The following is an 18,054-nucleotide window of genomic DNA, read 5'->3' on the forward strand; positions in this document are numbered from 1 at the left end:
TACCGGACGAGAAATGCCTCTCAAGTAAGACTGAAGTATACATACCTCTTATTAGCCGAGTTTTCGGTCCGTACTGTAAATTACGGACCGAGTTTTTTTCCATCGATTTCGCGCTTGGGCCATAAATCGATGGAAAAAAACGAGGATCCGTAATTTACAGTACGGACCGAAAAAACGAGGCTAATAAGATGTTTATTATATGGCTTCTTCCTGTTTGGGGGACCGGAAACAAGTACAGGACGCACGATTTGACAGTCATTTGACAGGTGTCAAAAAAGAAAGTTTTTATTGGCGCACGAAAACAATAGCACATAACAAAGGCTTTCCGAGAAAGTAAAAAACAAATTCGCCATGTTAAGAAAGTTTATTCGGTCAAAACTAAGAGTACTGTAAGTTTTAGCTCTTTAATGTAACGCTGGAGTATTTTGGACACTGTGTCTGTCTAGAAGTCGTTTCCATCTTTCCTCCGTTTTTCGTTGTGAAAAGACACTGCAAAAGGCAAAGAAGCTTTTTAAGGTAAGTTTGTTGTCATTGTCGAAGGATTCGCTCGTTAATTGTTTTTGGGAAAACCTCTCCTTCTGCCAGTTCATTCTCGTCTTCAATTGTGATCTGCGTTAAAATTTTCAAACACTGACTAGGATTCTCTTCCTCGGTAAGGTTACGATTCAGTTTCTACAACAGCTTCGTTCTCATTAAAACAAAGCTAGGTTAAAACTTGGAAAGGCAAAGTCAACATCCCAGTCCTCACGGTTTACATACATATTTCAAAGTTTATTCAGTGGAAACTAAGAGCGCTGTAAGTATTCACTCGTTATTGCGACGCTGGAGTATTTTGAAAACTGAACATTATTGTGTCTGGCTCGAACTTGCTTCTATCTTTCTTTCGTTAGTCTTTGAAAGAACGCTGCAAATGGCAAAGGAGCTTGTCAAGATGATCGGGTGCAGGTATGTTTGTTATCATTTCACGGTTGAAGGAATTACTCATTTTCTCTCAGGGAAAACATCTCGAATCTCTGCCAGTCGATTTTCGTCTTCTTAACTGTGTACTATACGATAAAATTTTCAAAACTAGAATCCTCTTCGATAAATTTTATTCATTGCCTTTGTTCACAAATCAACACAGTTTAAAATGTTGAAGGCCAAAGTCAACATCCAAGTCCTCAGGGTTGACAGGCATCTTGTAACTTTATTTAAACATTTTTTCCGAGATAAAAAGATTTAGACCTCCGAAATGAGCATTCTCTTTAAAAGATTTGGTCCGTATAGCAAGTTACGGACCGCAAATTGACCAATCGCATGGCGAAAAAGGACTCAGCCATATAATAATTGCTTTTATCCTTGCTCAGTGAGAATTGTTTCCGGTCTGATATTTAGGATTTCTACTGAGATCGTACACAGCGACGGGAAGAAAATCTAATGTAAGCCTTGCCTACCTAATATACAATGTTGCCCTTTCACTCGGGTCACTCTGGCGTGTTTCGCTTTTTGGTAGTTTTTATTTTACGGTTTGTAAAAAAAGGTACACCCACTCCCTTATCATTCCCCAATATTCGGTCGGATCCAGCGCCGTAAAAAGAGCTAAACTCGACGGTTCTTTGTTCAAATTTTTCGTCGAGCAATTCGGGAATCCTTCCAATACTTCCAAGTAGCGAAAGTCTCCCATTAGATCTGTCTTTTCTCGAAATTTTTAATCGAGGTTCTTTATAGCAGTAAAACAACTGTTCTTAGCTTCAGAATATTAACTTTCTGGAGTAATCTGGCTCTTAATATCGTTTCAACTATACGCAATAACCTTTGCTTTACCTTCTATTTTGGAAGCCATTTTCAATCCGGAATTTAAAAAGTCCGGGAAAATCAGGTAGTGCCAGACTCCCGCGCGGCATGAAATTAGGCAATGCAGCCCAGATGTCAAGGAGAATGAATTTTATAAGAATTATAATGATCGAAATGACTAAGGGCAATCACAAAAAAGTAACATTCTACGGCGCCCTGCGGTTTTCTCTTATCAAGCCGATTGTTATTTTTTAGGGATACTCCCTGTTGTTAAACAAACGACTTTTTATGAAACTGAAATAGTAATAAGCATTTGTAAGCCTTAAACAGACGTGCAATGAAATATCTTTCAATTAACAATTTCCGACAGGAAGGTTAAGCGCCAAAGATTACGTCCACACCCAAAAGAACCCACAAAATTCACTACAACTTTTATTAGTGTTACCGGTAATTGTTTTATTACTATCACACCGTATTATCAATGTCTTTTGGCGTTAATGTGCATCGTGAATTGTCTACTCTGGTATGGATAGAGAATGCTCTGAGTGCTGCGTGAAATCCGCGCTCTGTGTATAATATTGAGTGTGAAAAAATACCCAGTTCCAGGCGTTCAGATAGTAGAGCGAGGTCGTTTTTTTTTTCTTCGTGAATTTTTCTCCCGCGCTCTACTGACTGAACGCCTGGAACAGGCCAAGCGGCTAGTGAACGAATATATCTGCAGTATGAATTATTATAATTATTATGGTCTCTATTATTGTTGTAGTTATTACAATTAGATTTCTTATAAAAATTATTATTGTCATCATCATTATCATTATTATTATTATTTTTGCGTTAATTAGTCCTAGTTTACTGGACATTAAATGGACTAAGGTAATAATGGTTGTGGGCACAATTTGCAAGCAGTTGTTCTCTGAAACGTAGCACATCTAGCTTTTAAGAAAATCCTCTTAGATTGGTTGATGGACAGTTAGTGCTTTAATCCAAAATACGAGATAGCCTCGGTGGAAACGGTACAATGGATTATAAATCTGATGTAGGGAAACCGAATATCGTATTAACATGTTGCTATAAAGTGATAACAGTGATAGTGACAGTGATAGCAACGAATAACAGTGGTAACAATAAATATTCTTTGTATAGTCTGTACTGCCTCAACGACATCAAATTAATCATAATTTTTTTTACTAAACCACGCTATAAGCACTTAAGCGTTTGGGGCTGCTGCTTACCAGTGTTTTGTTAATTAGGTTGCCCCCTTATACGCTCCATTATCAAATAATAGCCCGAAATAGCGATGAATTGTGGACCTACAGTCTGTACCGATAAATAAAACTTGTGATGAAAAGTGGTTGAAACTGTGTAACTAGGTCAGTTGCTTTCATTGGCATTTTCCTTTCTTCTCTTCCGCAGCCTACTTCAAAAGACCTTAAGACGCCTTTTAATATACAGCATCTTTTTCATTCTTCTCCTTTTAATAACCGTGGAGAAGATAAAAAGACTGAACGTTGTGCACAGACAAGGCAATTAGATTTCTCTATTTTAAAAAATACAGATGAAACAGCTTTGTAATGAAAGTGGAATGTTTCATTTAAGATCTCTGTGAAAGTGAAATATTCTGTACTGGTGAAGTAACAGATAAAATGACCAAACTGATATTTCTCTCTTTTGTCATCTTGAAAAAGCGAATAAACAATTTATTTTCTTTGCAGATGCTTTATTTGTATGGACTGCCCCGCCTCCTGCATGGAATCAAACGGTGGCTGGAAGCAATAACGTTCAAACTGCTGTTATGCGAGTGTTGCAGGGGACTACAAATTATCAAGTAACGTGGAAATACAATCTGTTGGGTGGTCAAACCATACGGTTTAAACTGTTCAGCACTCGTTATGGCTCTGGAGTTCGTGATGACATTGGAGATGTTGTAACGGGCAGAACCCCTGTTTTATACAACCGCCACGATTACATGGCTCGATTCCGCTTGAATAGCACAAGTAAATTTTCTACCTTGACAATAAATACTACCTTTCAGTGTAGGATGCAAGACGGCGGAAATACATGGGCTTACAACGTGAGGATTGAAGTCATAGGTATGGTATTTGGTATTGCTATCTCAATAAAAACGTTCATATAACACTCACGTAACAGCTGAAATAAGTTTTAGTCCTCGAAAACTAGGTACGTGAGTTACTGGAATGCTATAGCTTTGCCTCGAGTATTGAGGAAAGTGACGTCTTGGGGCCTCTCTTTTCTTTTATATTTCTTCAATCCCCGAGGTATATTCATTAGCCCTCAGACAAATTAAATGCTGTGATATTTATGCTATTCCGAAGTGAGTCGACATCATATTTTTTAACCATGTTTGGTTAATTTGCGCGCCCTATGACTGGTTAAAACATGCTTTATGACGATAGAAAAAAGCTTCAGCGCTTATTATATTATGCATATTTATTTGTCTCTATGTTATATTTTACTGGATATGATATCGTGGTACGTCCTATTGATTATTGTTCTGTGTCATTCACTTGACAGTTCCTCCGGAAATCACTAACATTACCTATGACAGAACAGTAAATAAAGGGGATACCGTTATCCTTGAGTGTAAAGCCACTGGGTATCCAGCACCAACGATCACTTGGACAAGGGTGTCCGATAATAGTGTTTTAAGAATGCCTTTGACTATAAGCGGTAAACAGGATGAGGGAACCTATAAATGTACTGCTGAGAGTGGATTTGGCAAACAAGCCAGTAGGGATGTCTCTCTTACTGTTCAGAGTGAGTATGCAATAAACGTAATTAAAACCCCATTGCCGTGGGGGCATGAACATTTGTTTATATCAAAGGGATAGGCGCATAACGGAGTATCCATCCCAATATGATACCAGGCCTTTGCAAACTTTGTGAAGCCTGCGTAGCATTAGCGGGCGAGTGCTGTGGTTTCTGGAAGCGGGGCCGGGTAAAAAAAAATCCTGCCAGCTAAGCAGGCTAAACGTTGTGATGATAGACATATAACTAAGTTCTGAGTTTAATTGTGTGCAGATATCATCTTTTGATACTAGTGATACTTATGATTACTAGTACAATTGTATACTCATAGAATTATAGTTAGATTGTATTTTTCCGATTGTATTATATATCACTTGTTTATTCAGTTGTTTTTAACTGCAAGTGAAATAACCTATTTCATTATTATTTGTTATTTTTATAAGTAATAAGAGGAAGGGAATTTAAAGAATTAAGGAAGTTGTTTGTGGTAAAAAAGGGCGATGGTATAATCACGGTGATAGAATAAGGAAATGTCTCTACTGCAAGGTCCGATCTAGATCAAAGTGTAACGTTGCTAAGAGACTAGTCTAGCCTCGCCCCAGGACTTCAGGGCAGGAATCACGTGCGGTTCGTTGAGAGAGTGTAGACGGCCATTTTGGCTGTGCAGTTGTTGTAGTTGTTTCAAGACGTTATTAAAGAAGAGTTTAATCACTGTTACACTGGTGGCAGCAGTGGGATCAGAAGAAATGGCCTCGAGGGAAATTCTGGAGGATGTAATCGAGCGGCTTACCGTGCAGTTGAAACTGACGAAAGCTACTTTGAAATCGACTAGCGAAGAATTTCAGCAAACACAAAAGAACCTTGAAACCCTGGAAAAGGAACACAAACGAGTCATTCACGAAATCGGCGAGCTGAAGAAACGAGAGTCCGAGCTAATCAAAGAGAGGGACGAAGCGAAGGAATCGGCGAGGAAAGCGTTGGAGAGTCTATCGGAGTTTAAAAACAAACAGTACGTTAAACCGTCAGCGGCGGCGACGAGAGTGAAGCCTGAAAAATTCTCGGGAAGCGGCAATGACACAGATTTTCAGGCGTTCTTGGACCAGTTTGAGGCTTGTGCGAGAATGAACGGCTGGAAAGAAGAGGAAAAAGCAAATCAACTGATCCTGTGCATGAAAGAAAAAGCTCGTGTGGTAATGTCTCAACTCTCGGCGAGTGACAAGAGCTCTTACAAATGTATGGTGGAGGCTCTTCGCAAGAAAATCGGCATGCGTCAGGTTCCCGAAGCCGCTAAAGCTACGCTCAAAGCGCGACGAAGAAAGGTGGGAGAAAGTTTGTTAGATTTAAGTATTGATATTAAACGCTTGTGCGGGGAGGCTTACCCGAGTTTGAGCTCGGCTAGTTTGGAGCAAGCTTGTGTAGATCATTTCACTGATGCAATTGGGGCGACACTTGCAAAGGACGTAATTCGCTCTAAACCCTCGACCCTAGATAAAGCCCTGTCAGAAGCTCTAGAACTCGAAGCATTAGAACTCAGAGCAGTGAGAATGAGAGAAAGGGTTGTGAGTGAAGTGTCAACCCACGAGAAAGAAGCTTGCCAAGTGCTAAATCCACCTCTACCAGGTTGGGCCCCAGAGCTTTCGACTATGATTGCGTCAGCCACCGCAAAGGCAGCAGCCGAAGCAGTAGTTAATGCCATCCCTTCAAGCGGCACTCGAGGAAACTACGTTCCCCCTCAGTTTGGACTCGCTAATAGCAGGGGCAGGGGGTGTTGGACATGTGGGTCAGTGTATCATTTCCAGAGAGACTGCCCGAAGGGAAACTTCCGCAGGGCGGGGGACAGGTCGTAAAACCGAGTCGCTCCCCGCCCGAAGACCAAGTACCAGTGATACGCATTAGTTCCATTCAGTCTAACGTGTTGTTACTTGACTGCAAGATAAAAGGGGTCCCTGTGACTGCCGTGGTGGACTGTGGTAGCCCAATCTGTATTTTGAGTGACAAAGTTTTTAAGTGCATTGCTTTTAACGGGGCCCTAGGGAAGGTCGGATCCAAGGTCGTGGGCGCCGAGGGCTCCCAGCTGAACATCTTGGGAACAGTGGAACTAGACATGGCCTTCAAAGGGATCAGAGCTAAACAGCTATTCTATATTTGTGACAACCTCAAGCAGAGTGCCCTTCTTGGGGTAGACTTTTTAAGGGACAATGGGTGTGTTGTCGACTTTAACAAGGGAACCCTTCGCGCTGGAAACACAGAGGTGTACTTGAGAGACGAATCAAGTTGGCAGGTGCACAGAGTCTCCCTGGTAGAAACTGTTACCATTCAGCCAGACCAAAAAGTTGATCTCATTTGCCAGGTCAATGGGGCAAATTTAGAGGGAATTCAAGGAGTCCTTGAACCCATGGATAAATTCTTTGAGAGGTTTCCAATTGCAGTGCCCAGTACTCTATCCTTGGTCATTGAAGGGTCGGTTCCAGTCCGTTTCTACAACTATTCTGGGCAGCCGGTTACAATCTACAAGGACACAAGTGTGGGGGAGTTCTGTCCAGCCGTAGAGGGTGGCCAAGCAATACCGACAGCGCGAAACTATAGGGTTGAGTCCGCCACCGGTGATAGCGATGTAAGAACAGTGAATTGCAATACACTGTCGGTCGAATCGGAGCCGAGTTGGGATATAGTTGACGAGATGAGGCAGCTATTCCCTATAGATAATGATCAGATAACGGACGATCAAAAGCTGAGCGTGTGGAAAATCATGGCCAAGCACTCTAACGCAGTATCCAGGGGACCACACGATATTGGCCATTGTACTAAGGCACAGCTTAGAATTAACACTGGGACTGCACCCCCTTCAAGACTTCCACTGCGCCGCTTTTCACCTCAGCAGGAGAAGTACATAAGAGAGGAGACACAAAGGTTACTTGAGAGAGATGTAATCGAACCGTCAACCAGTCCTTGGAGCGCTCAGGTCGTCTTAGCTTCTAAGAAGGATGGCTCTTACCGTTACTGTGTTGATTTCCGTAAGCTAAATAGTGTCACTGTTAAGGAACACTACCCTATTCCAAGGGTGGAGGACATGATCGATACTCTTGCTGGAGCAAAATTTTTCTCAACCCTGGACTTTGTCTCTGCCTACCATGCGTTCGAAATTCACACTGATGACCGGGAGAAAACAGCTTTCTCTACAAAGCAGGGGCACTGGCAATGGAAACGTGTTCCCTTTGGGCTTTGTAACGCAGCTCCTTTCTTTGTGCGGCAGATTGCCAGTCTCTTAGCGGGAATGACATGGGAAGAACTATTGGCATTCTTTGATGACGTCCTCATCTTTGGTGCCACGTTTGCCAAGCACTGTGAGTCCTTGGACCGCGCTCTCTCCCTTATAGAGGAGGCTGGATTGAAGGTGAAGCCAGAGAAATGCTGTCTGCTACCACAACGCGTACCTTTTGTTGGACATATCCTGTCAGCAGAGGGAGTTTCCACAGATCCTGAAAAGGTTTCCGCAGTGAAATCCTGGCCACCACCAACCAATGTGTCTGAGTTACGTGTTTTTCTGGGAAAGATCGGCTACTACAGGAAGTTCATTCCGGATTTCGCAACTGTCGCAAGCCCTCTTTTCCTTCTTGAGGAAAAGGGAAGAAACTTTGTGTGGTCCAACGACTGTCAAAGATCTTTCGACGCTCTAAAGCAAGCCCTTTGTGAAGCACCGGTTCTCGCATACCCAAGGTTTGATCTCCCATTTATATTAGATACTGACGCTAGCACGACCGGTGTCGCGGCTGTGTTGTCTCAGGTGCAAGATGGCGAGGAGCGCCCAATTACATACGCTGCCAAGGCCTTGACAAAATCGCAGAGAAAGTGGTCGCCAACCAAGATTGAGATGTACGCGCTAGTATTCGGGACAAAAACATTCTACCCGTATCTGGTCAACAAACAGTTTGTTGCTTGTCTGGATCACCGTTCGTTAGTGTGGCTTCAGAACTTTAAGGATCCTAAACCTCAGGAAGCCCGATGGATTCAGCACCTTCAACAGTACGACATGAAGATAGAGCATCGGCCAGGTCATCTGCATGGCAATGCCGATGGCCTGTCCCGTCGACCTTGGCCAGAAAACCCCGCGTCTGACACATTTGGTGAAGCACAGAATTTTTGTGAACCATTGGTAGTTGGAGCGACTACCAGTGACGGTTCCACAGCTTTTGTCGAGGATGGAAACGAGTCGGAACCCAGACCGCCGCACCCACCGTGGTCCAGTGCTCACCTTAGGACAGAGCAGTCAAAGGATAAGCATTTGAATGCAGTGCTACAGTGGCTTAGGGCAGGAAGGAGACCACCTAAAGAAGAAATGAGCGGGGCAGATCGGCATATGTGGGCTTTATGGGGTCAATACGATAGGTTGCTTTTGCAGAATGAGGTGTTGCACCGGCGATGGTTTGATGAAAAGACTGGACATGAAAGTCTGCAGGTGTGTGTCCCAGAGCAGTTAAAGGGTGCTGTGTTGCAGGAGTTACATGACCAGTGTGGACACTTGTCAGTGCGCAAGACTACAGACAATGTGCGGAAACGCTTTTACTGGATTGGCTACACTGCGGATATTGAACTGTACTGTCGTACTTGTCACACTTGCGGCTCCAGAAATGGACCAATACCACGGGTAAGAGCGCCCATGCAATCTATTAAGACGGGCTACCCACTAGAGAGGATTCAGATTGACATTCTCGGCCCCCTTCCAGAGACCAGCAAAGGAAACAAGTATGTTGCTGTTGTGGTGGACATGTATACAAAGTGGCCCGAAGCGTACGCCTTACCTGATCAAGAGGCTAAAACGGTCGCTCAGACTGTCATGGACAACTTCGTATGCCGCTTCGGTTGCCCTCGTGGGATACTCAGCGACCAGGGCCGCAATTTTGAGTCTAGGACATTCCGTGGCTTATGCAGCTTGATTGAATCCGTCAAACAAAGGACAACGCCATACCACCCTCAGTGTGATGGGGGTGCGGAACGACTTATCCGTACGGTTACCGGTGTTATTGCCAAGGTTGCGGAGGAGCAAGAGGAGTGGGATCAGTATCTTCCTAAGGTCCTCCTGGCTTTGCGTGCATCCACCCATGAGACGACCGGCTTCTCCCCTAGTATGCTCATGTTCGGCAGGGAACTGAGATTACCTATTGACGCAATGAGGGAGGGGCCTCCTTCAGAACAACCGCCTGATTACCCATCTTTCGTCAAGAGACAGCAAGAAATTCTGAAGGGGGTGTATGGACGAGTAGGGGAGAATCTGCGAGTCAACCTTCGTCACCAGAAAGATGTCTATGACGCGCGCTGCAAGGGAAACGCAAAGCCGTACCAAGTGGGTGATCTGGTGTGGTTAGAGGAAAAGGCCGTTCCGAGGTGGGTACACCGGAAATTCTATCGCCCCTGGTCCGGACCGTGGCGAGTAGTGAAGGTCATATCTGACGTCACCTACAGGATACAGTGCGAGGAGGCCACACCCACACGGGGAAGACGGAAAACGAGAATGATTGTGCACTTTAACCGTCTTAAACCGTACCTACGGAGACCCCCTCAGCTTCAGCCGACATTGCATGACGTCGAGAGAGACGCTGGCCAACCTACGGATCTGAATGTTGGAGAGCGTGCTGTGTTGGAGTTACCGTGGGCTCGCACCGCAGATGCCCTACCTGGGGGCCCCGCTCCGACTGAGAATGCCGCAGCTGTCAACCGTGAACCGGACCTCCGGCCGAGACGTTCAACCAGAGACCGCCGTGTCCCTGCCTGGATGGGAGACTTTCTTTTAGGGAAGGACATTGATAACGCCCTTTCTCCACTAGGGAGGGGGGGGGGGGTGTGTAACGTTGCTAAGAGACTAGTCTAGCCTCGCCCCAGGACTTCAGGGCAGGAATCACGTGCGGTTCGTTGAGAGAGTGTAGACGGCCATTTTGGCTGTGCAGTTGTTGTAGTTGTTTCAAGACGTTATTAAAGAAGAGTTTAATCACTGTTACAAAAGTACTGGGAGTCTCTGGATTGGATTTTTTGATTAAGGCATAAAATTTCCAAAGTAGCCCCGAAAAAGGTTCATAAACCCACAAGAGACTGAAGATTACCTTTTCACGTTGGAGACGATCAATCAGACTTTCGTAGATAACTATGAATGATGTTCATATTTTTATCCTTTTCAGCTCCTCCAGTAATTACCTCACCAACAGAGCTTACTTGGAAAATTATGGCCGGAGAAAGCGTTACTATTGAATGCTTAGCAGAGAGTGATCCCAGTTCAAGTTATGTTTGGAAGAATACAGCTGGTGCCGTTGTTGCTGCTGGCCGACAACTTAGACTTCACAAAGTAAGCGACAGTAGTGGAGGAAATTATATTTGCATAGCAACAAATAAGCTTGGGTCTGACGATCGTTCGATTATTGTACTAGTCAGAAGTAAGCTGTTGTTTTCTTTTTATATTTCTTCAACTTACTGACAGCGTGCATGCCTTTCCAGCAAACCTCAAAAGAAAAACAAAAAGGACAAAAACACATCGGACGAAAACCATTTGCTTTTGATATGTGCAGGCTGGTCCAAACGATTCAACAAAAACTTTGCTTTGAATTTTTTTTTACACTCAGAACACTCTAATCAGAAGGGCGAGGTGAGGCCAACACTACCGACCTGGCTTTAAATCAAAATCAAAATCAAAATCATGCCTGAGATCGCAGTTCCCAGCGAGAATTTCTGCAAAAGTCAGGCGGTGAAAATCCTTTAAAACGTTGCTTGGGGTTTTAAGGTCCTTTCTACGAGAAGACTTGTACATCTATATCGTTCTGCGCGCAGACGTGAAACAAAGGCCCAGTAGCTGAAGACGCTGGGTGCTGGTCTGGTTGAGATAAAAGAGCTCCCCTCTTACAGTGTAAATAATTAATGCAGTGAAAATCAACTGGTTTAAGAGAAGGGTTTACGTTAAAATTAATTAAATGATAGTTCATGATATCATTGGTTTTGAATCAAGGTCAACAGTCACTTCTTCCAACTTTTTAGGAACTAAAACTTATGGTACAATAGCAGTTGATAGCGAATTTAAGTCAGGCATGGAGGACATAAGCAGTGATGTTGCAAAAGAGTTTGCAAAACCCTTCAAAAAAGAGGTATCATTAATTCATTCATTCATTCATTCATTCATTCATTCATGCATGCTTCAATCAATCATTCATTTATTCATTCGTTCGTTCATTCATTCATTCATCTTTTCTCTCTTTCTTTCTCTTGCTTCTCTTCAGCCTTACATTTTTAAATCAACAATTCATTCCTATATCGTTTTATATTTATTTCCCTTATATATAGGCGTTTGTCAAGTTAAACTTTAGAAAATGAATACTTTAATTTCATTGGATGGAAAGCGTAACTATAACGTTAACCTCGATGCAGCTATTGGAAAAACAAAATATTAAGCTTTCGTGAAGGATTGGCAAGCCAAGTATCACGCTATGTTATTGTCAGTATGAAAGAAGAAGGAGAATTCAAACACCAGAAAGCTCAGAATAATTTCTGATCTCCAGGTGAGTGAATCGAACTCACGACCCTCTGAGTTCTGGTTCGGACGCTTTTGTCTAAAATTTCTTAACATTCTATTCTTTTCAGTTTGACAAACTGAACAGCAATACAGCTGGCTTTGATAAATCAGAATTTCTAAAATACAGGTGAGTAAATATGCGAATTGTTTAGTCATTTAGGATTTCAGTTGTGATCAATAACCCTTCAGTACCGGCTTCTTCCAAACCATATCAAGGCACTGTGATTATTTCAGATTATTGTAGATTATTCTGGAGTAGGCACATAATTGCGTTTTATTTTGGTTTTCTGTTTGCACAATAACGCAACATTTTACAGCGGTTACCACTAACACGCGCCCTCGAATGGTTTTTTTCTTTGTGGTTGAAACCTGAGTTTTCGTGGACGTCAATCAAATGTTTCCATGGTTTCCTCACGTGCTCTGAAAGAGAAGGTTCCCTCGTCGCTAAACTAAGGGCGAAGACTTACCAGAATAATTTCGAATGACGATCGACGGCGTTTTTAATTTATTTATTTGATTAAGATGAAGGATTACATTGTTAAAACAACGAGGTCTCTGCGAGCTGAGTGAAATAGCCGAAATACTCTCTATAGTTAACATAATGGTTTTCAGGTTGTTTATTTACAAACTGTATTTATTTGATTGCATGAAAACACGGGTGCCGTGGACGAATTACTAAGGACCCGCATAAATTCAAAGAAACGGAAGATATCACACCGACAAGGCACAAAGGTTTCCTATGAGCGGAGGCTGTTTTCGAAAATGAATTTTGTACCCTGCAGATCTAGTTATCATTCTTCATGTTATCGAATACTCAATAGAATCCTGAACTCGCAAGAACTCAGACGAGTTGCCAGCGTGTATTGAGAAAGCTTATGTGGTTGTAACTTTCAGTGTTTAAATAAGTCGATAATTCGAGTTTCCTCCGACAAACACTCCACAATTTCGTACTCCTTGTAATCTTGACATGAAGCAAAAACTGCTTAAACGCCGACATTTTCCTCCGAGTGCTCGAGAAACGGGGAATGAATTTTCTATTGACCAACGCGTAAAGAGGGTTAGGGTTGATTGACGTCCACCAAATCGCAGGTTTGAACCAAAGAAAAAACCCTTTGAGGGCGCGTGTTAGTGCCCGGGTAACCGCTGTAAAAGGGGAACTCTCTTGCAATCCAAGAATAGACATGTATATCCAATCCAACATTTGAGATTTATATCTTGTTTTATACGTAAAAGTTACGCAAATCAATCTTAATCTATCATTAGGCTAAACTGCACAGAAATCAATTTTCCAGACGTTAATTATTTTTGTTACCGTCCATAGGAACGGCAGTATAATCGTGTACTTTGTGCTGCACTTTAATCTCCCAGTCAGTACAAACGAAGGAACTTCACAAATAAACAATGCAGTGGAGAGAGGAACAATTGGTAGTTACCAAGTAAAAAATTTCAAAACTATTGAGGAATTTGAAGTGGATCCCACCACTTCTCCTTCAGTAGGAAGCATGGCTACCCACTCATCTACTGCATCCATTTCTCCGGGGAAGAAGGTTAATAAGGACACATCAGGTAAGATAAGGAAATATGCATGGCATTGTATTTCGTATCAGTTAACTCATATTTCTTTTTAAGTATGAAATTAGTATGTGTAACCGATGGTGATTTGTCCTGATTCTAATAATTACATACTCATTGAGCTTACCATTTGAATACCTAATATCACAGGTGACAAATTTACGCACCCGCAATTGTGGTATTTTTACTTGTTTATCGTATTGAGAACTCCACGCGCTGAAAAGTTTAGAGCATCAACTTTGGCTTAAGTTCACAAGTTTGGGAATTTTTCGACAAAATCCCCTGTTTGAATCCAACTTAGTGTGCTCTTTAGTGTGTTTAGGTTTTCTAAAAAGTCTTTTAATGCCCTGACATCATCATGCATAACATTTTGCAACTTTGAAACCAATTTGGCTCTGGGACGTACGGAGCGTTTCCATGGCCATTTTGTAATTTTACGCCAAAATTAAGGAGTAATTTGTTGCCCACGATATTAAAGCAACAAGTTTTAACTAGCGAGATTATAACACACACTGATTCACAACCACACACAACCACTGAATCTTTGATTGTCAGGTTAAGTGAAGACAAAAATGCCCCAATCCTCTCTTTAATTTTATAGGCACACCTCTAGTAGAAAACTTTCATTCCACGATCTCAACGCCCTACGCGACATACGTTTTTTATCAAACAATTAGGAGCCAAGGCAAGAGTAGCTGGTTGGGCATTTGAGGGCAAAATCAAACTCTGCATTAAAGTAAGCGTTTTCTACTCTATGAGCGAAGAATGATCCAACCATGGCCCTTCCACCGTCTTATATGATGGAGCTGCATAGGGTTGCGGCAAGCAAAAAAAAATGATTCCAAGAAAGAGGAAGACTTCACTTTCTTTTAAAATGGCGGCCTGATGTAATCGACTTTTCAAGGAGTGTTCGTAATAAAACGCGAAATCGGTGCAAGGTTTCCAAGAGGAACTGTACAGCCCCAAAGAAACCCCAATCGTGATTTTTTTCTAGAATTAACCATAGAATTAGCCGCTTTAGATTACCCAGCTACTATCAGAGGTAATCCAAGTGCTTCTGTGAGTAGTTCTGCAAGTTAATAGGGACAGTCCCGTTCCTATTACAATGTAGGAAATATTTAACAGCAAATTTCCGGCGGTTCTCATGTTAGTACCCATGTTATCGAGATATACTATATAGGGAAGTTAATCATGTTTCTGTAACTTGAGTAACCGAGGTCGAGTACTTCCCCCCTCCCCACCCCCACCAGATGAGAACAGCACTAGATCATTATAAGTTTACATTGTCTTTGAAGACCTCGGTAAAGAAGCTTCCCATCGTCAGGATATTATGCAAATCAGTTAGGAGATGCGGTCAATCAAAGATAATTTTGAATAAATCTAAATTACTAACAAACAATTTATTATTATTATTATTATTATTATTATTATTATTAAATTTATAAACAGCAATTTCACTTTATTTTGTAGATGGACCTCCTTGGATAATAATTGGCGCTGCTGCTGGTGGGGCAGTGATGGTGATTGCCATTATTGTGCTTCTTATATGTTGCCTGCGGAAGGACAACAAAAGTGAATAGTTTAAAATATGTTAGCCATGATTACTTGAAGCTTGCATAGAGGAGCTTAGTTGACTAAAAGATAAAGTAGCCTTGCTTAGGCTTCGAACATACCATAAGAGATTGCAAAATCCCTTAACAAATTTCAAAAACCCTTTGGTTGTCATTTCATCTTTCAAATAACGAAAGCTCATTATTCTTGTTCAAATAGCTGCTAACGTTTTTCCTTTTCTTTTTATCCTCATCGTCTCATCAACTTGCGTACGTGACGTTCTACTCCATGATTTAGAAGGTGGAAGCGAAGCATTGTGAGTACGATTTTGCCTGTTTGCTTTTTGCTTGTATGTTTTGTCACAGTTCTCCAAGATATTCCTTTTGTTTATTACATATGTTAACTATCAAGGAGCTATTAAGAAGTTTAGGAGAAAAATAATTAGATAAGGCTGATTTTGATCTGAAGGATTATAGAGATCGAGGAGGATTTTATGCGCCGAAGCGAAAGCCGATTAGAATTCATGAATTCAAAATAATAGTCCAGACAATGGCAACATAACGTCATTTTATTCTAGAATCCTCCAGATTGTTGTTTTCTTGTGCAAAGTAGAGCTATTGTTGATAAATGACCTCTGGTAGTTTTAGTCAAATTTCGCCTCCTTGAAAATGGCCTATGCATTCTTAGTTTAAACCTTACCTCGATCGATGTAAAGTTCCTGTCTTCATTTCCCTGTTTCGTCTCAAGTTCAGGATATATAACAATTATTCACCGAAGTGGAGGTGGCTAGTCCTGGATATTTACCGAACTGCGAAGCAGTGAGGTAAATATCCACGACTAGCCACCGACAATGAGGTGAATAATTGTTTTAGTATATACTAAAACAGTGAGATAATTGAGCACAAAAATGAAGATTTTTAACTCAAATACTGTTGCCAACGATTACAATTTTGGCGCGTAATGACCGGGCGGCTGCGGCCGTCCCTTTTTCTTGCCGACAATTAAAACTTTTGAAGGCATTTGTTTAGCTCTTGCGGGGAAATTTCTTCAAAAGGAGTTGTGAATTCTTTCTGTATTTAAAATCATTATTAAATTTAGTTTTAAGCTTATTCATGAACAACTCAACTAAATAAAGTAAGCAAGACTTAAACTTAATTTGCATTTGTAAACAAAAACTTTTTCACAGGTTTTATCGACAAATTTGTGTCAAAAAGACAAAGCTTTACCTGTTTAAACTTCCAATCCGAACTTCGTCACCTTCTTCGTGTATTTCGGAAACAGCTTGCTTGATTAGTTGTGAAATTTCTTTGTTTGTTTACGGCAGCAAACCGGGAAGGCATTTTGCTCCCAACTTACGCGAGTTTGGCGTTGCTCGCTCGGAGGAACTGAAGGTGAATCAGTGAATAGTGCAGGATATTCACTGATTGAGTAGCCAATCAGGGCGCGCGAAAAACACCATCCACTGTTTTAGTACATACTAAAAAAGGATATCAAGGCATGATAATTCTTGCAGATATTCTTCAAATATCATGCACATGTCATCCGGGCGAGTTGTATTCTTCTTCTTCTCGAAACGTGTAAAATGTTCTTCCATTTGGTACTGCGTTACCTCGGCGACAGGGTTTCTCGTTTGTAGTCTATTTTTCTGGCATTAAAGCCGTACTCTTGAGGTCATTTTCCAAATATCGTGAATGTCTTCCAAAGCTTGTTATGAAGAATTTACTCTGTCATTTGAGCCAATGAGAAACATAAGAATATTTTGATTAAATAATAATTGCTATTACTGCGATGGGTCTGATTGCTTTTCTCAATGTCATTGTAGGGACCCAAAAACAGAAATCTAGAACGATGAAATTCTCGGCGTAATTAGTGATGTTTTAACGCTTGTTTATAAACTAGGTGAAACTCACATGTGTACAATATATTTTTTTGAATTTCTGTTTTCCTTCTTTCCGGGTGTAGCGGACTATTGCACAATTTACCTGCATAATTTATACTTTAAAATTTCGTTTGCGAATTCTTTTTCTTTTTCTTTTTTTTCTTCTTTCAATTTATCTATTCATTCTTACTAATTCTTTAACAGGGCCAGAGAAAATGATATAGAGCACTGCGCGGTAGAAGAACACACCCATGAACAAAAACCTGTGAAGGTTTGTTGAATTGTCAATATTAGCTGAAGAAAATAAGGGGAAATGCCTGCATAGCATGTGAATGTTTTGCATTTCACATGCTGTTTCGTCGAGTTTGTAATCGCCTGGGAAAAGCAAATCGTCGTTGTTGTTTGGTTTTTGCTGTCGTTTTTTCGGCGCTAGCCGGTTGGTGAGGTAAAGGGTCTCATATATTTTAAGCTTTACCAGTTAGAGCTACACCATTAGAGTCAACTCATTTTTCACAAGGATCTCTCTTCATTTCAATCAAAAACAGAAACCTGGGGAAACCCTTTATGCTGAACTGCGTGATTTGGATCAGCGCCAGAGGCCGAATAAACCTTCCTATCCAGACACAGTACCTCCAGTAAAGAGACCATCACCTTATGAAAGGACAGATTACGCTGAAATAACTCATTTCATTAAAGGAGATGTCAGTGGCCAGCAGCAGATGTGGTCGCCGAATGGAAAGAAAAAAGGAGCCATGGATCGGCATGCAAATGTTTTGCTGATTGATAATTTGATTAATTTGCTGTTTCTTAAGCTTTAGTTTGATTGTCGTATTCTTGTAATGTCAACGTTGAGCCATTTTAAAGAGTTGAACTAATAGTCAAAAACTTCCTCATCCACACAGGATTAAAAGTTTAAGAGGATATTTTATGTCATTTTTTCCACCTTAATCTGAAGAAGTGAAAC

General features: G+C 41.5%; 1 protein-coding gene across 3 annotated transcripts in view; it reads left to right on the forward strand.

Moving 5' to 3' along the window:
• The window catches only part of LOC140950289 (uncharacterized), a 402,419-nt gene that overhangs the window by 167,513 nt on the left and 216,852 nt on the right, over positions 1–18,054 (forward strand). For 2 of the 3 annotated variants that reach the window (XM_073399510.1, XM_073399509.1), the window contains 2 exons: positions 4,306–4,548; positions 10,710–10,961. In XM_073399510.1, the coding sequence (XP_073255611.1) occupies positions 4,306–4,548; positions 10,710–10,961 (495 nt within the window). Of the gene's footprint in view, positions 1–3,796; positions 3,864–4,305; positions 4,549–10,709; positions 10,962–18,054 lie in introns of those variants that run through there. The other variant, XM_073399516.1, reaches the window with a different exon arrangement.

Source organism: Porites lutea, chromosome 10, assembly GCF_958299795.1.
Source record: "Porites lutea chromosome 10, jaPorLute2.1, whole genome shotgun sequence".
In the NCBI taxonomy this organism is placed as follows: domain Eukaryota; kingdom Metazoa; phylum Cnidaria; class Anthozoa; order Scleractinia; family Poritidae; genus Porites; species Porites lutea.